General features: G+C 39.9%; 1 protein-coding gene across 1 annotated transcript in view; it reads left to right on the forward strand.

Moving 5' to 3' along the window:
* Positions 1-15073, forward strand: part of WDR35 (WD repeat domain 35) — a 71811-nt gene extending 56738 nt beyond the window's left edge. The window contains exons 22-28 of the mRNA XM_063442126.1: positions 285-417; positions 1984-2094; positions 4179-4343; positions 9414-9554; positions 11134-11290; positions 11892-12132; positions 13755-15073. Of these exons, the coding sequence (XP_063298196.1) occupies positions 285-417; positions 1984-2094; positions 4179-4343; positions 9414-9554; positions 11134-11290; positions 11892-12132; positions 13755-13905 (1099 nt within the window). The 3' untranslated portion in view covers positions 13906-15073. The remainder of the gene's footprint in view (positions 1-284; positions 418-1983; positions 2095-4178; positions 4344-9413; positions 9555-11133; positions 11291-11891; positions 12133-13754) is intronic.
* The last annotated feature ends 222 nt before the right edge of the window (positions 15074-15295 follow it).

Below are 15295 nucleotides of genomic sequence, written 5' to 3' on the forward strand. Positions count from 1 at the left end.
GGAAGTTAAAACATTTAGATATATTTGCTGCTGAATGTCTTAGCACAATTTCTAGAATAAATTGTATGCTTACCTGACTTGTGGTTCGATTAGAGGTTACATAAAATAATTCTAAATGCAGGTATTCCTTACCAAAATAGATCAAATAAAATTTTTAAACACCTACATGATTTACCATAAATGGAGATTAGAGCTTTCTGAACAGTACGTTGTTTATTTGTAATGAAATTTGAATTGTTAAACTCTGGATAGTCTAAATTCCACTGCTTGCTTTTGGATTGCAGGTTAAATGCCGTACAATACTATGTACAGGGCAGGAATCAGGAACGCCTGGCAGAGTGTTACTATATGCTGGAAGATTACGATGGCTTGGAAACGTTAACCAACTCACTTCCAGAGAACAACAAACTTCTTCCTGTAAGTCACAAAGTTCTACCAGAGAATAGCCACTGCTAGTTGGGTTAATGACTGACCCTAGCGATCACTACATCAGGGAAATTCTAGAGTTTATACAGTGTTTATTTCAGAGAGATTATATCGATGGCTGGGAAGAATGGTAAATTAGTGACAATCTTTATTGGGCTGACTATTTTATCATGATCTGTACATATGTTTCATGCCAGGGAAAAGGCCCAGTAGACTCTGTTTAATAAGAGATCATCACCTACGCAGTGAAAATTTTAATGCATTTTAGGATTAGGATCTAGTGACAAGGCGGTGCTTTAGTATGTTCCTCTAGTTGACCTACTTTAGACCTAGCCAAGGTGGGTGCTTAATATTAGGTATGTGCTTGTCCCGGAGGGATTAAGTGCAAACTGGGGCCTAGTTAGAGATTAGCGGTAGTTCACTTAGAGCAGCGCTTTGACAGTTTATCTAATGCATCATTGCCCAGTATCAGTGCACTGCTAATGGCTATTACTCAGAGAGTTCTATGACTTCCTGTTATATTGTGATTTCTGTATGGAAAGGAGGCTGCAGAGCTGGATTGCTTTTTTAATGGATTGATTATATTTTATGGTGCAAGAGAGAATGGTATTGGCCTCACCAATATCACACTATTATTATCCACATCTAAAACATATTTAAAATCAACTAAAATAGTTACTCTCTAAAGTTTTATTTATCAGAAATTTAAAATTAATTTAAAGGAGCACTATAGGGTTGAAACCACCATCTGGCCACCCTATCCCCCTCATGCCTGTCTAAATATAGTAAAATCTTACTTGTATTCAAGTCTGCAGCTGCTTACTTTGTCCCTGTTTCCTTTAGACCTACCCACTGCCTGCTGACATCATCAGAAGTGGTGGTCTGAGACAATTACAATGCTTCCCCATAGGATTGGCTGAGACTGACAAGGAGGCAGATCAGGGGCAGAGCCAACATGATTTAAACACAGCCCTGGCCAATCAGCATCTCCTCATAGAGATTAATTGAATCAATGAATCTCTATGAGGAATGTTCAGTGTCTGCATGCAGAGGGTGGAGATACTGAATGTTTGGATGCATTTTAGGCAGCCATGACCCAGGAAGGATCTCTAACAGCCATCTGAGGAGTGGCCAGTGAAGTTATCACTAGGCTGTAATGTAAACACTGCATTTTCTCTGAAAAGACAGTGTTTACAGCAAAAAGCCTGAAGGTAATGATTCTACTCACCAGAATAAATTCAATAAGCTGTAGTTGTTCTGGTGACTATAGTGTCCCTTTAACGTTTTAGGCCAAAGTTGCCAAGCTGAAAACATTGCTAATTTGGAAATGGTTTCCAATACAGCTATTTTAGACTAAATTGTGAAATTCATTTTGAATTCAGAACAATTCTTACTTTAAGACAAAAACCCTTCTGTGTAATCATATCTCGATTTCATAAAGACACTGTATCAGCAGTCGCTTGCATGGGTAGAGAATGCTCACAGACAACACAATGGATTCCGTAATCATATACTGCATGCAACAGTTTGTGGTTTTGTTTTTCATGTGCTCAACAGGATATCGCCCGCATGTTTGTGACCGTGGGCATGTGTGAGCAAGCAGTGGCAGCATTTCTTAAATGCAACTTACCCAAAGCTGCAGTGGATGCCTGTGTACATTTAAACCAGGTAGGCAGGTTTATCAATATACAGAAATACTGATCGACTTAAAGTAGCTCTGTATCTTCAGTTTGTTGTGATAGTCAAAGAACTAGAGATCAAAATGCATCTTCTTATAAAGTATACTTGTTTAACTGTATGTTATCGGTTTGTAGACACCAGTGTGTCTTCAATCTAATTATTATCTGTAAAAGCTTCAGGTGTGTGGATAAAATAATAAGTACTACAACCTCATACTTTGGTGACCTAAGATGCCAATTCCGTGAACAGTAAAATGGCAAGTTCACAACACTTGCAACACTTGCAATGGCTGGCCAACAGCTTTTCTTAAAATTGTGGCAAACTCTGAGGGCTTCAAGATTGTGGTGATGTTCCAACATGGCCGCCTACACTTTTCTATCTTCAGATATGTTAGCTTTAGCTTGTTTAGGGCACAAACATATTAATTTGTTGGAAATATGGTCTTAAGTTTGAAATAAAGACAACGTCAAAAGGCAGACTTTCTTTTAAAGGGAGCCTGCAGCCTAAATTTGATCACCACATCTCACCATGATGAAAATATTAAAGTAACCGTATCAACTGTAAAAAAGATATTCATCTGTGTTTGTTGCAGTGGAGATGTACAGCATTTATTATTTAGGCCTCACCATTAGCTTCATTCATAAAAAGAGTTTGACATGGATCAGGGCCGGCCCAAGACATTGTGCTGCCTGGATCCAAGTATGAAATGCGTGCACATGTCCATCGGGTGGCCCTAAGGGCATGGGTCACCCGATGGACCCGCACACAGGTTCCCAACCCGTGCAGTGCTGCTGCACTGCCGCCAAGGGTTGGGAAATCCTGTTTTAGATTATGACCGTGGTGGCAAAATGCCACCTCTGTCAGAGTGCCGTCTGGAGCCGTGGCTCCAGCGTGGTCTATGGACGGGCCGGCCCTGACATGGATGCACACGCTAGGAGACTGGGAATTATGTGATAAGAATAGACCACAATGATATGCTCCTGATTAGAAGTTTATTTATTATGACCTACAGTCCAGAGCCAGCTCATTTGCTGAGAGCGTCAGTTAAGCTCTCTCAGACAATGAGCTCTGTGCTGCATCACTGGACTAGCTTGATGCAGAGAGCTTCCGGCTTCCATTCCTAACTTTAACTATTCTGACTACTTATCCTGGGAGAGCACTTATTATTATTATTATTATTATTATTATTATTATTATTTATTACTGGTATTTATAAAGCGCCAACAGATTCCGCAGCGCTGTACAATTAGTGGAGAACATACAATATACACAGATTCTGCAGCTCTGTACAATTAGTGGGGAACATACAATATACACAGATTCTGCAGCGCTGTACAATTAGTGGAGAACATACAATATACACAGATTCCGCAGCGCTGTACAATTAGTGGAGAACATACAATATACACAGATTCCGCAGCGCTGTACAATTAGTGGAGAACATACAATATACACAGATTCCGCAGCGCTGTACAATTAGTGGAGAACATACAATATACACAGATTCCGCAGCTCTGTACAATTAGTGGAGAACATACAATATACACAGACAAATACAAGGTAGAGAGGGCCTGTATACAAAGTGCATAGGGTAAGTAGCCCGTGAGCGTACAATCTAAAGGCATTCACTCCAGCATAGTTTATTCCCCCTACCCCCCATTGTTTCCTTTTAACAAACTATCTTATTTATTGTTTCCATAGCATAGTAACAGCTCTCAGTGGACTGTGGGCATTTTGTTTTGCTCCCTGACATTTTCTGGCCTTACATATTCAATAAATGGCAATTTGTGTTTTTAAACTGCTATTTACTAATTTTTTTTTCATCTTTGTTTCCACTGGTTTAAACTTTGACATATAGTTCCTATTTGAAAATATTGAATAAATCACTCCTGGTTGTGTGTGTATATATATATATATATTTTATTAACAATGTAGTTTTGATCATGACCTAAAAGCCACCTGTATGGATAGAATTTGCATAAGTGGACTGTAGTTTATGACAACACGATACTTTTATATATTCCCAAGTATTTGTGACTTCATAACGGTCAATCAATTTTGTTTTACTTTAGTGGAATAAAGCTGTAGAACTGGCTAAAAATCACAATATGAAAGAAATTGGGTCGCTGCTTGCCAAATATGCCTCTCATCTGTTAGAAAAGAATAAAACGCTGGACGCCATTGAACTTTACCGAAAAGCCAACCACTTCCTTGATGCTGCAAAGCTCATGTTTAAGGTACAGATATCTGTAAGATTATACTTCATGCTATGGTTGTTCTAATAGCAACCTGTATATAATAAACTAAATGGAAAAAAGATTTTAAATAACTTGAGATAGTGAGCTTTTTATTTTATTTCACTTGAATTTGTACACAGGCCTGGCATGAAGGACTCTGTCAGACAATGTATACAGTGCCTGGCGTGAAGGACTCTGTCAGACAATGTATACAGTGCCTGGCATGAAGGACTGTCAGACGATGTATACAGTGCCTGGCATGAAGGACTGTCAGACGATGTATACAGTGCCTGGCATGAAGGACTGTCAGAAGATGTATACAGTGCCTGGCATGAAGGACTGTCAGACGATGTATACAGTGCCTGGCATGAAGGACTGTCAGACAATGTATACAGTGCCTGGCATGAAGGACTGTCAGACAATGTATACAGTGCCTGGCATGAAGGACTGTCAGACAATGTATACAGTGCCTGGCATGAAGGACTGTCAGACAATGTATACAGTGCCTGGCATGAAGGACTGTCAGATGATGTATACAGTGCCTGGCATTAAGGACTCTGTCAGACAATGTATACAGTGCCTGGTGTGAAGGACTGTCAGAAGATGTATACAGTGCCTGGCATGAAGGACTCTGTCAGAGGATGTATACAGTACCTGGCATGAAGGACTGTCAGACGATGTATACAGTGCCTGGCATGAAGGACTGTCAGGGGATGTATACAGTGCCTGGCATGAAGGACTCTGTCAGATGATGTATACAGTGCCTGGCATGAAGGACTCTGTCAGATGATGTATACAGTGCCTGGCATGAAGGACTGTCAGACGATGTATACAGTGCCTGGCATGAAGGACTGTCAGATGATGTATACAGTGCCTGGCATGAAGGACTGTCAGATGATGTATACAGTGCCTGGCATGAAGGACTCTGTCAGATGATGTATACAGTGCCTGGCATGAAGGACTGTCAGACGATGTATACAGTGCCTGGCATGAAGGACTGTCAGATGATGTATACAGTGCCTGGCATGAAGGACTGTCAGACGATGTATACAGTGCCTGGCGTGAATGACTCTGTCAGAAGATGTATACAGTGCCTGGTGTGATGGCCTCTGTCAGACGATATATACTGTGCCTGGTGTGAATGACTCTGTCAGAAGATGTATATAGTGCCTGGCGTGAAGCACTCTGTCAGAGGATGTATACAGTGCCTGGTGTGAAGCACTCTGTCAGACGATGTATACAGTGCCTGGTGTGAAACACTCTGTCACAGGAAGGTTACAGTGCCTGGCGTGAAGGACTCTGTCAGAGGATGTATACAGTGCCTGGTGTGATGGCCTCTGTCAGACGATGTATACAGCGCCTGGTGTGTTGGCCTCTGTCAGACGTTATATACTGTGCCTGGTGTGAAGGAATCTGTCACAGGAAGTTTACAGTGCCTGGCGTGAAGGACTCTGTCAGATGATGTATACAGTGCCTGGCATGAAGGACTCTGTCGACATTGTTCATCAGGGGAGCCCAGTCTGTAGTGGGTTCTTTTTTTGTTAGCCAGGATAACATGATCTACCACCAAATCAGAAGTGGTGCTGGGGAAGAGGCTGTGTCATTTATGCTGTTAGTAGCAGCCTGTATTGCAGCACACATATATAGAACAGCCCCTAGTATGAATTACATATTAATATTGTAAGTGGTATTTATAAAGTACCAGCATATTTCACAGTGCATATATGCCCTTACTCCACAGTCCCTTAATATATAACACACAAGTCTCATTCTCAGTCAGACCTGCACTCTCCCATACATACAGTCATATCTACTTTCCCATATATACACACATGCACACAGTCATACCCACAGTCTTCCATACATACACATGCACACAGTCATAACCACACTCTACCTTACATACATTCATGCACACAGTCATAGCCACAGTCTCCCATACATACATTCATGCACACAGTCATAACCACACTCTACCTTACATACATTCATGCACACAGTCATAACCACACTCTACCTTACATACATTCATGCACACAGTCATAACCACACTCTACCTTACATACATTCATGCACACAGTCATAACCACACTCTACCTTACATACATTCATGCACACAGTCATAACCACACTCTACCTTACATACATTCATGCACACAGTCATAACCACACTCTACCTTACATACATTCATGCACACAGTCATAACCACACTCTACCTTACATACATTCATGCACACAGTCATAGCCACACTCTACCTTACATACATTCATGCACACAGTCATAGCCACACTCTACCTTACATACATTCATGCACACAGTCATAACCACACTCTACCTTGCATACATTCATGCACACAGTCATAACCACACTCTACCTTACATACATTCATGCACACAGTCATAACCACACTCTACCTTACATACATTCATGCACACAGTCATAACCACACTCTACCTTACATACATTCATGCACACAGTCATAACCACACTCTACCTTACATACATTCATGCACACAGTCATAACCACACTCTACCTTGCATACATTCATGCACACAGTCATAACCACACTCTACCTTGCATACATTCATGCACACAGTCCTAGCCACACTCTACCTTACATACATTCATGCACACAGTCATAGCCACACTCTACCTTACATACATGTATACCTCTTTTTACCATCATCCATTGTCTCCTATCACTGTCTCACCCTACTTTGTCAATTATCTTACTACTTATGTCTCCTCTACCCCCACTCCACTCTCTCTGCTACACATCAAGCTTTAAAATAGATCAATGTAAAATTAAAAATATAATAAAAAAGTAAGAAACTAGTTTTTTGGTCTTTTTAAACACATAAATTGATAAGCAGCTAAAAGCATTAAAATTAGGTGACTAAATATTATAAATATAAAGAAAACAAAATGATAAATCCGGTTAGTGCTTAATAAGAGTACAGAGGACAAATATCAAGAATTTATCAGCCATAACTGTTAAAATAAATTCCTAAATCCATGCATTTTTTTTAAAACATACATAGATAATTTGAGTTAAAAAAAAATCAACATGAATATGGCTAAATAAATGTGTGATAACGGTTTACTAGTTTAACGTCTGTGAAGTAGTGCTGCCCTCTAGTGAAACTCTTACACACTGCAAAGAACTATACTGGAATTTAGCAACTGATGCACAGAACTAGTGAATGCATGTCCATATCTTCAGGTGTGGGGAAGTGTGGATCTTTTTGGATTGAAAAATGTAAACAATGGTGTAATGCGTGCACCCGCAGGAACAGTTGATATGTGTTTTGATTTGTTGATGGCAAATAAGTAGGAACATTTTTAACACTGTGTTTTAAAGGTGATAGCATGGGAAGTTCCTGGTCCTGAGTAGATGGTATTGTTATTGTATGTACAAACAGTAAATATTATATGACATAAAACTGCTGAAGAAACCGGTTCATCCCCCAAATATCCGATATCCCACAACCGGCGTTTTCCCAAGACCTCACGGGATGACCAACACGTATATACATACCCTCCTTCAGGTCAACAAATTGAAACCAATTTCTGACCTCATAGCAAGCACCATGCCACACAAATTACAAATGTTTCACTACGCACGCTTGCAACATTTCCTACAAACGCTACCAATCCCAGACCTAGGTCTAAGAGAGGAAACAAAATTTGAACACGTGTTCTCGATAGGCAACCCCATCCCCAAAAAACTATCCAAATGCTACGAACTACTAACGCCACTACTCTACCCAAGACCTCCATCCTATACCCAAAGCTGGAATGACCACATCTCCCCCTCAGCTGTCAGAGGAAGACTGGTACCGCATTTTCCAAAGGTGCGCCTCTGCCCATACTAGCATTCCATTAGTGGAGGCAAACTATAAATTGCTCGCGAGGTGTTATATTACACACTTAGACACCCTAAACTTCGCTCCAGAAAGCACAGGCCTTTGCCGGCGCTGCGAGAAGGACACCGGCACACTCAAACACCTTTGGTGGCAATGCGACCTCATAACTCGGTACTGGAGGGAAGTGGGAGCCATGCTCAAAAGGGTTACAGGTCTCCAGCTATCACTAGACATACCTACAATGCTCTTCCATGACATAAAGATACCACACCACAAATACAAGGCATCATTACCATACTTTATACTGACAGCAGCCAAAATGGTAGTTACAGGCTTATGGAGGTCAACCAGATCTCCCACCATTCAGGCATTAATACCCAGAATAGAAGGCCTACGTATAATGGAGGAACTGAGATGGTCCAAATTGGGACGCCCAAACAAGTATGGATCCATATGGCAGCCATGGACCATATACAGGACAATCAACCCTGAGGATTAAACAAGTCAAAGCCATGTGTCCTAGCCAAAGCACGACATGGTGAGGGCTGGCATAACATACAATAACCACTCAGACCTACTGACAGACCAACTACCAATGCCTACTTTCTAAATGGAAAATATGCGGGACAAGGGCAAGATTGGATTAAATAATATATATACTAGTGGCATGTTCTCCTTGTTATGTTACCTCCCCCCACTATCCACAGTTATTCACCCTGTTATCTTCACTCCCCACCCTCACGGAGGGGCTGGTTCATTATCAGAATTGTTAAACATCCAATACAAGGGAGCAGGACTACAAACCCCCCTTAGATAACACTGAGTATTTCCCCTAAATAGCAACAAGATGTAAACATTAAATCGAACTCTCTCCAAATCTTTACCATGTCATGCTTAGGGACACAAATTCGATGTGTAGAAACAGTGGAAATAAAGTCCATAAATTAACAGGCGTCTCATATATAGATGTATACCCATATCATATTATTTTTCACCATGTATTGCATGTTCTACAAATATGGGAGATATTGGATGTACAAATGTCATGAATGTCATATACCAACCCTCTGTTTGTGATAAAAATGTATAATTAAAATAATAAACTGCTGGAGAATTTACAGTGGAAAAAGATGTGTGATAGCCCCATTACAGCAGCTACAATGATTTCGATCTGATATTCACATTAATGCCTTTTTCTAGATAGCAGAAGACGAGGCAAAAAAGAGGACAAAACCCCTACGTGTTAAAAAGCTTTATGTCCTGGCAGCTCTCCTAGTGGAACAATACCAGGATCAGATGAAGAACACGCAAAAAACGAAACTTAAAGGGAAGCAAACAGAGGTATGAAAATCCTTGTGTTTTCATGAGTGGGAGGTGTTTTTTCCTAGCTGAATATGTGTACTATTGCTGGCAATGCTCTGTGTGCATCAGTCACCTTTTCACATCAGTAGCTGCCCATATAGGTAGATCATATATAAATACATTTATATATTTCACCCTAGTGGCTATGAGCTACCTAAGGCCTTGATTTAATACACTTTTAAAATTAATCAAACTTTCAGAATTAATCAATAATGTTAGATTCCAAATATTTCAAATTCTTTAACTACAAAAATATCCAAAAACTTTAATGGTAGATGCAAAAAAGAGAAAAATATGCGGGCTTTCCAAAGCTCAATAAGGAAATTTTATTGGAACCAATAAAACTGCAAAATGTCAACTTCAGAATGGGTCTTTGTCAAGCCGAAACGTTGCTGTTTTCTCTTCCTTGGATTTAATATTGTATAGCGATTTTTCTAGCCCCTGGTCTGGTTGCACCCAATTATTCTACTCTCTTGAATAAGTGCAGTTCCTTCATATTTGTTGGTCTATCTATAAACCTTAATAGAGACTTTTGTAGTTAAATAATTTGGGTAGTTTTTCTAACAGTATTGAAACATTTGGATAGCTTGTTAAATTAAAGCCTAAATTGGACATCTAAAAGTGGCACACTGGTTTATAATGGCCCTGGTACCGAGTCTGCTAGCACATGTATTGGTCAAACAATATTTGGATGCACTTTTCTTTTCCTTAGCATTGTGTTGATGTCCCATACATCTACAGAAACACATTGCCTGCAGCCACACACAATACATCATTAATATTTATTTTTATTGCGCTGATAAAAAGACGAATAGAGTGAGCTCTTCCTGATGGTCTCAACCAAGGAAGTGAGACGGGCGGCAGAGCCAATCAGCATCTCCTCATAGAGATGCATTGAATCAATGCATCTCAATGGGGGAAGTTCAGTATCTCCATGCAGTACATTGTGCAGCACTGCCACAGGAAGCATCTCTAGTAGCCATCTGAGAAGCTGTAATTGTCCCTTTTAGATGTAATTCTGCCAGTCTGCGCAGGTCTGCTGGCACTGGCTCCACCCCTGATCTGCCTCCTTGGCTGACATCATTAGAATTGATGATCTCAGCCAATCACAATGCTTTCCTATAGGAATTTTGCTTCCACTTTAACATGGGTAACCCCCTCTCCTCCCCCCTCCCCCCATGTTCTTCCTAGAAATATTGAAATTAGTTCACTGTTTCTTTTTTGTACTAGTGAAATATCTTCAACTTTGTACAATTGTAGCTTTATCACTGGGATTGGGACAAAATGACAGAGGGATTGCACATTTTTGGCTGAAAAAGCAGAGCTGCACAATTGGATAACTTTTCAGTTTGGCTGTTTCATACTTACATATATATCTCCCTTTTTAATTCTCTACGTTTTCTGGTTTAAAGAAAAATTGTATGAATTTAGAATCATTGATTTGGTAGGCGGAAATTGTAAATCTGAATATAGCACCCAAAAATCTGTGTGGGAGAACCACCGATGCAAAACAGGTGCTTCCCACGATATAAATCACCATTGATATTCTGTTTTTCAGGCTACATCTTCCTTGGCTGGGTTGTTGGAAGGCGACAGCATGTTATCAGACAGTCGAATTATTGACAACCCTTGGCGTGGAGCCGAAGCTTATCATTTCTTTTTGCTCACTCAGAGGATGCTGTATAAAGGCTATGTGTCTGTCGCTATGAGGACAGGTGAGATCAAGGGACTGCGTATTTTAAAACAAATACAAGTGAAAATCTTTGTGTTGCTCACGCTGTACTGAAAATAAGTCGTTTATGTTTAGCACAAGCTTGTTTTTTGGTTGAAATATATATATATATATATATTTTTTTATATTTTTTTTTATGTGATCTTATGATTAGCTAAATCTATACATACGTTTTTACTTTGTTTTCCTTCCCAAATGCAGCAAAGTGCAGTTTTTTTCCTTCAACCGAACAATTTCAGCTACTGTGGCCCAATATTTGGAATTCAATTTGACACTTTAGTGAATAACCTTCCAGGTGTTACATACAACAACTGAAAATACATTATTGAAATATAAACTGCATATAATAGATTGTGAAGTAATATAAAGAAATAAAAGCAGTTATATCAGCATGCCTAGATCATTGTGAAACGGTGACAGTGAAATGACAATGCTCTTTATTTGGTTGTGTTACATAATGTAACACATAGGCTGAACGCTGTGAAACCGATTTTGAGGTTGCAAGTTGGATAGACTAATAGAGGAAGCTCTTCCTAATGGGATAGCCTTCTCTTTGCATTAATTCTTTGCTTTTTCATTTGTAGCTCTTTATCTGAGAGATTACGAAGACATCATTCCGGCAGTAGAAATCTATTCCCTTTTGGCCCTGTGTGCCTGTGCTAACAGAGCGTTTGGTACATGTTCCAAGGCCTTTATCAAACTTGAGTCATTGGAGAGTTTAAACGCTGAACAGAGGCAGCAATACGAAGATCTTGCTCTGGAAATTTTCACCAAACACAGTCCTAAAGACGACTCGAAATCCGAACCTGACAATTTCCCTGAAGGGTATGTTAACGTATTGTTGTGTAACATGAGGCAATATTGAAACCAGAGGTGGCCAGAAGTAGATGGCCAAGCTATCTCATGGGAGGTGCATTTCTACAAAGGTTGGGGATCTACCTAGTGGCCACTCCTGGTTTAAACTTTAGGTTTAAAATGTATACATATGGTTTATATTATATTCTACTAGAATCAAGTCGCAGTCCCAGTGGGCTTTAGAGCTCTGCAGGTTAACATTTATGTGCAAACAAAGCAAAATGATTTGGTGTATCACTCTTTAAACGTCCAAAATGGACGATGTTGCTAGAATATATTGCCACTCGCCATATCTGTCTTGCATCTGTGCAAGATTGCACATTTATTTTGATAGATCAATGCTTACCTAGTGATAAGAAATCTCTTTGGTGATGTCTGTTGTTTGACTCTGTTGCACAGAGTGTTTTGCACTCTATCCTGGAGACCCAACTGTTTATTAAGGCAGAGTGAGTAGAAAAGGGAGAACAATGAATGGAGGTGAGCAATCATTGTTCCTGCAAAATTAGATCATAGACCTAATGATCCCCCATTAGATCATTAGGGTCTACTAAATTAAGACATACCCTTAAAGGTAAGTCACAGTCAGGCGACGATGTATTTTTCATGCACATGGCCTACTTCATTGCAGTTAACTTTTTGAGTCAAGGTGTTTCCCACAGCAAAAATGGCTGCCCGAGTCCTCTTGTACATTGTTTGACGTTTTTTCTCTTTTAGAGAGGAATGTTAAAGGATCACTATAGGGTCAGCAACACAAACATGTATTCCTGACCCTATAGTGTTAAAACCACCATCTAGCCCCCCTGAGCCCCTCTTGCCTCCATAAATATAGTAAAATCTTACTGTATTCAAGCCAGAAGCTGTAACTCTGCATGCTGTTTGCCTCAAAAAAAAAAACAAGCAGTTTGCTGACATCAGCAGAAGTGGTAGCCTGATCCAATCACAGTGCTTCCCCATAGGATTGGCTGAGACTGACAAAGAGGCAGATCAGGGGCAGAGCCACCATGATTCAAACACAGCCCTGGCCAATCAGCATCTCCTCATAGAGATGAATTGAATCAATGAATCTCTATGAGGAAAGTTCAGTGTTTGCATGCAGAGGGAGGAAATACTTTATACTGACAGCAGCCAAAATGGTAGTTACTTGGCTTATGGAGGTCAACCACATCTCCCACCATTCAGGCATTAATACCCAGAATATTACCCATTACCCAATAATATTAGAGTATATTTATTAAACCAGGAATTATTGACATTTTACATGGATGCATTTTAGGCAGCCATGACCCAGGAAGGATCTCTAACAGCCATCTGAGGAGTGGCCAGTGAAGTTATCACTAGGCTGTAATGTAAACACTGCATTTTCTCTGAAAAGACAGTGTTTACAGCAAAAAGCCTGAAGGTAATGATTCTACTCACCAGAACAAATTCAATAAGCTGTAGTTGTTCTGGTGACTATAGTGTCCCTTTAAAGGGAGGTTCCAGACTGTGTAACCGTCTTATATAGTATCTTTTATTTTCTCAAATGTAATAAAAAAAAACCTGTTTAGCTATACATCAGAGTGTGTAATAAAAATGCTTTTTGTTTCCTGCAGTGGTGATGGAAAACTCCCAATATGCATTGCATCAGGAAAGCCCATTACGGAGTACCAGTTCTGGATGTGCAGCGTGTGCAAGCATTGTGCGCAGGAGCGAGAGATCACTTCCTACAGCTTCTGTCCTCTATGCCATACCCTGATATCATAACTCTGGATTATGCTACATGTTGTGCTTTAAACATTCAAACATCAGATTCCCCCTTGAACAGGGGATGTATAAAATACTTCATGCAGAGCTGCATTGATTTTATTGCACGGAGATAAACATGCACTGTGAAAGGTGCAATTTAATCCCCCTTGCTTAAAATTTTTTCAGAAATTACACTTTTTTAATAGAAGAGCGCCATATTAATTTATATATTGTTTATACTGATTGTACAAGCTAGACAAAAATACTTTCTTATATGTCCATTAGTATTAAAGGACACTGTGAGCACTCCAAAGATTAAAGCTCATTTTATTGGTTAGATGCTATGAATCTCTAGGCACTGCCCCCTGGTTCTCTGTAACATTAGTAGTTTGACAGAAACCTAAAGGCAAGTTGCAGTCATTGAGCAGCCAGCAAAGGGACATTATGATTAGTGTAGACTGAGGACAGTGCCCATAAGATTATAAAATCGGAATCATTACAATGAGCTGTAGTGGTTATGGTGCTTGAAGTGCCCCTTTAAGTTGTTCAGACTATAGATTAGTAAGGGACTAGAGATGTAGTTGAACAGGCAGGGCTTTCCAACACTGTACTATGCACTTGTTACCATCATATATGTATATATAATTTTTGAGCATTTGTGCATTCAAATGAACACAAACATTTGGGGCTAAAAAGCTCTTTCTCTAGTGTTTATTTGTTCATTTAAAGGAACATTATAGTCACCAGAACAACTACAGCTTATTGTATTTGTTATGGTGGGTGTAATCATTTCCTTCAGGCTTTTTGCAGTAAATACCGTCTTTCCATTACAGCCTATAGATACCACCACTGGCCACTCCTCAGATGGCTACCAGAGGTGTTTCCTGGGGCAGTGCTGCACACTGTGCAGCACTGACATTCAGTGTCTCCACCCTCTGCACGGAGACACTGAACTTTCCTCATAGAGATGCTTTGATTGAATGCATCTCTATAGGGAGATGCTGATTGTCCAGGACTGTGTTTGGTTTGTGCTGGCTCTGCCCCAGATAAGCCTCCTTGATAAGCTCAGCTAATCCAATGCTTTTCTATGTGAAAGCAGTGTCATTGGCTTTTGATTAATTATTCATGCCATCTAAGCAGGCAGTTCAAGTGCAGAGGCAGCAGCAGCACACTGGAATAAATTAAAATGTTGCTACATTAAGGGGGGGGGGCAAGATGGTGATTTTAACACTATTGGGTCAGGAGTACATGTTTGTGTTCCCCACCCTATATGTGTTCCTTTAAAATAGGTTTGGCTTATTTACTAAACAGTGAATTAAAAAATGAATTTCTAACATTAAAGCCAAAATAACTTTATTAGAAAAAGTAATTCTTCAATTCCGGAATATTACCAGCCTGACTATCTTGA

This window comes from Pelobates fuscus, chromosome 2 (genome assembly GCF_036172605.1).
Source record: "Pelobates fuscus isolate aPelFus1 chromosome 2, aPelFus1.pri, whole genome shotgun sequence".
Taxonomy (NCBI): Eukaryota; Metazoa; Chordata; class Amphibia; order Anura; family Pelobatidae; genus Pelobates; species Pelobates fuscus.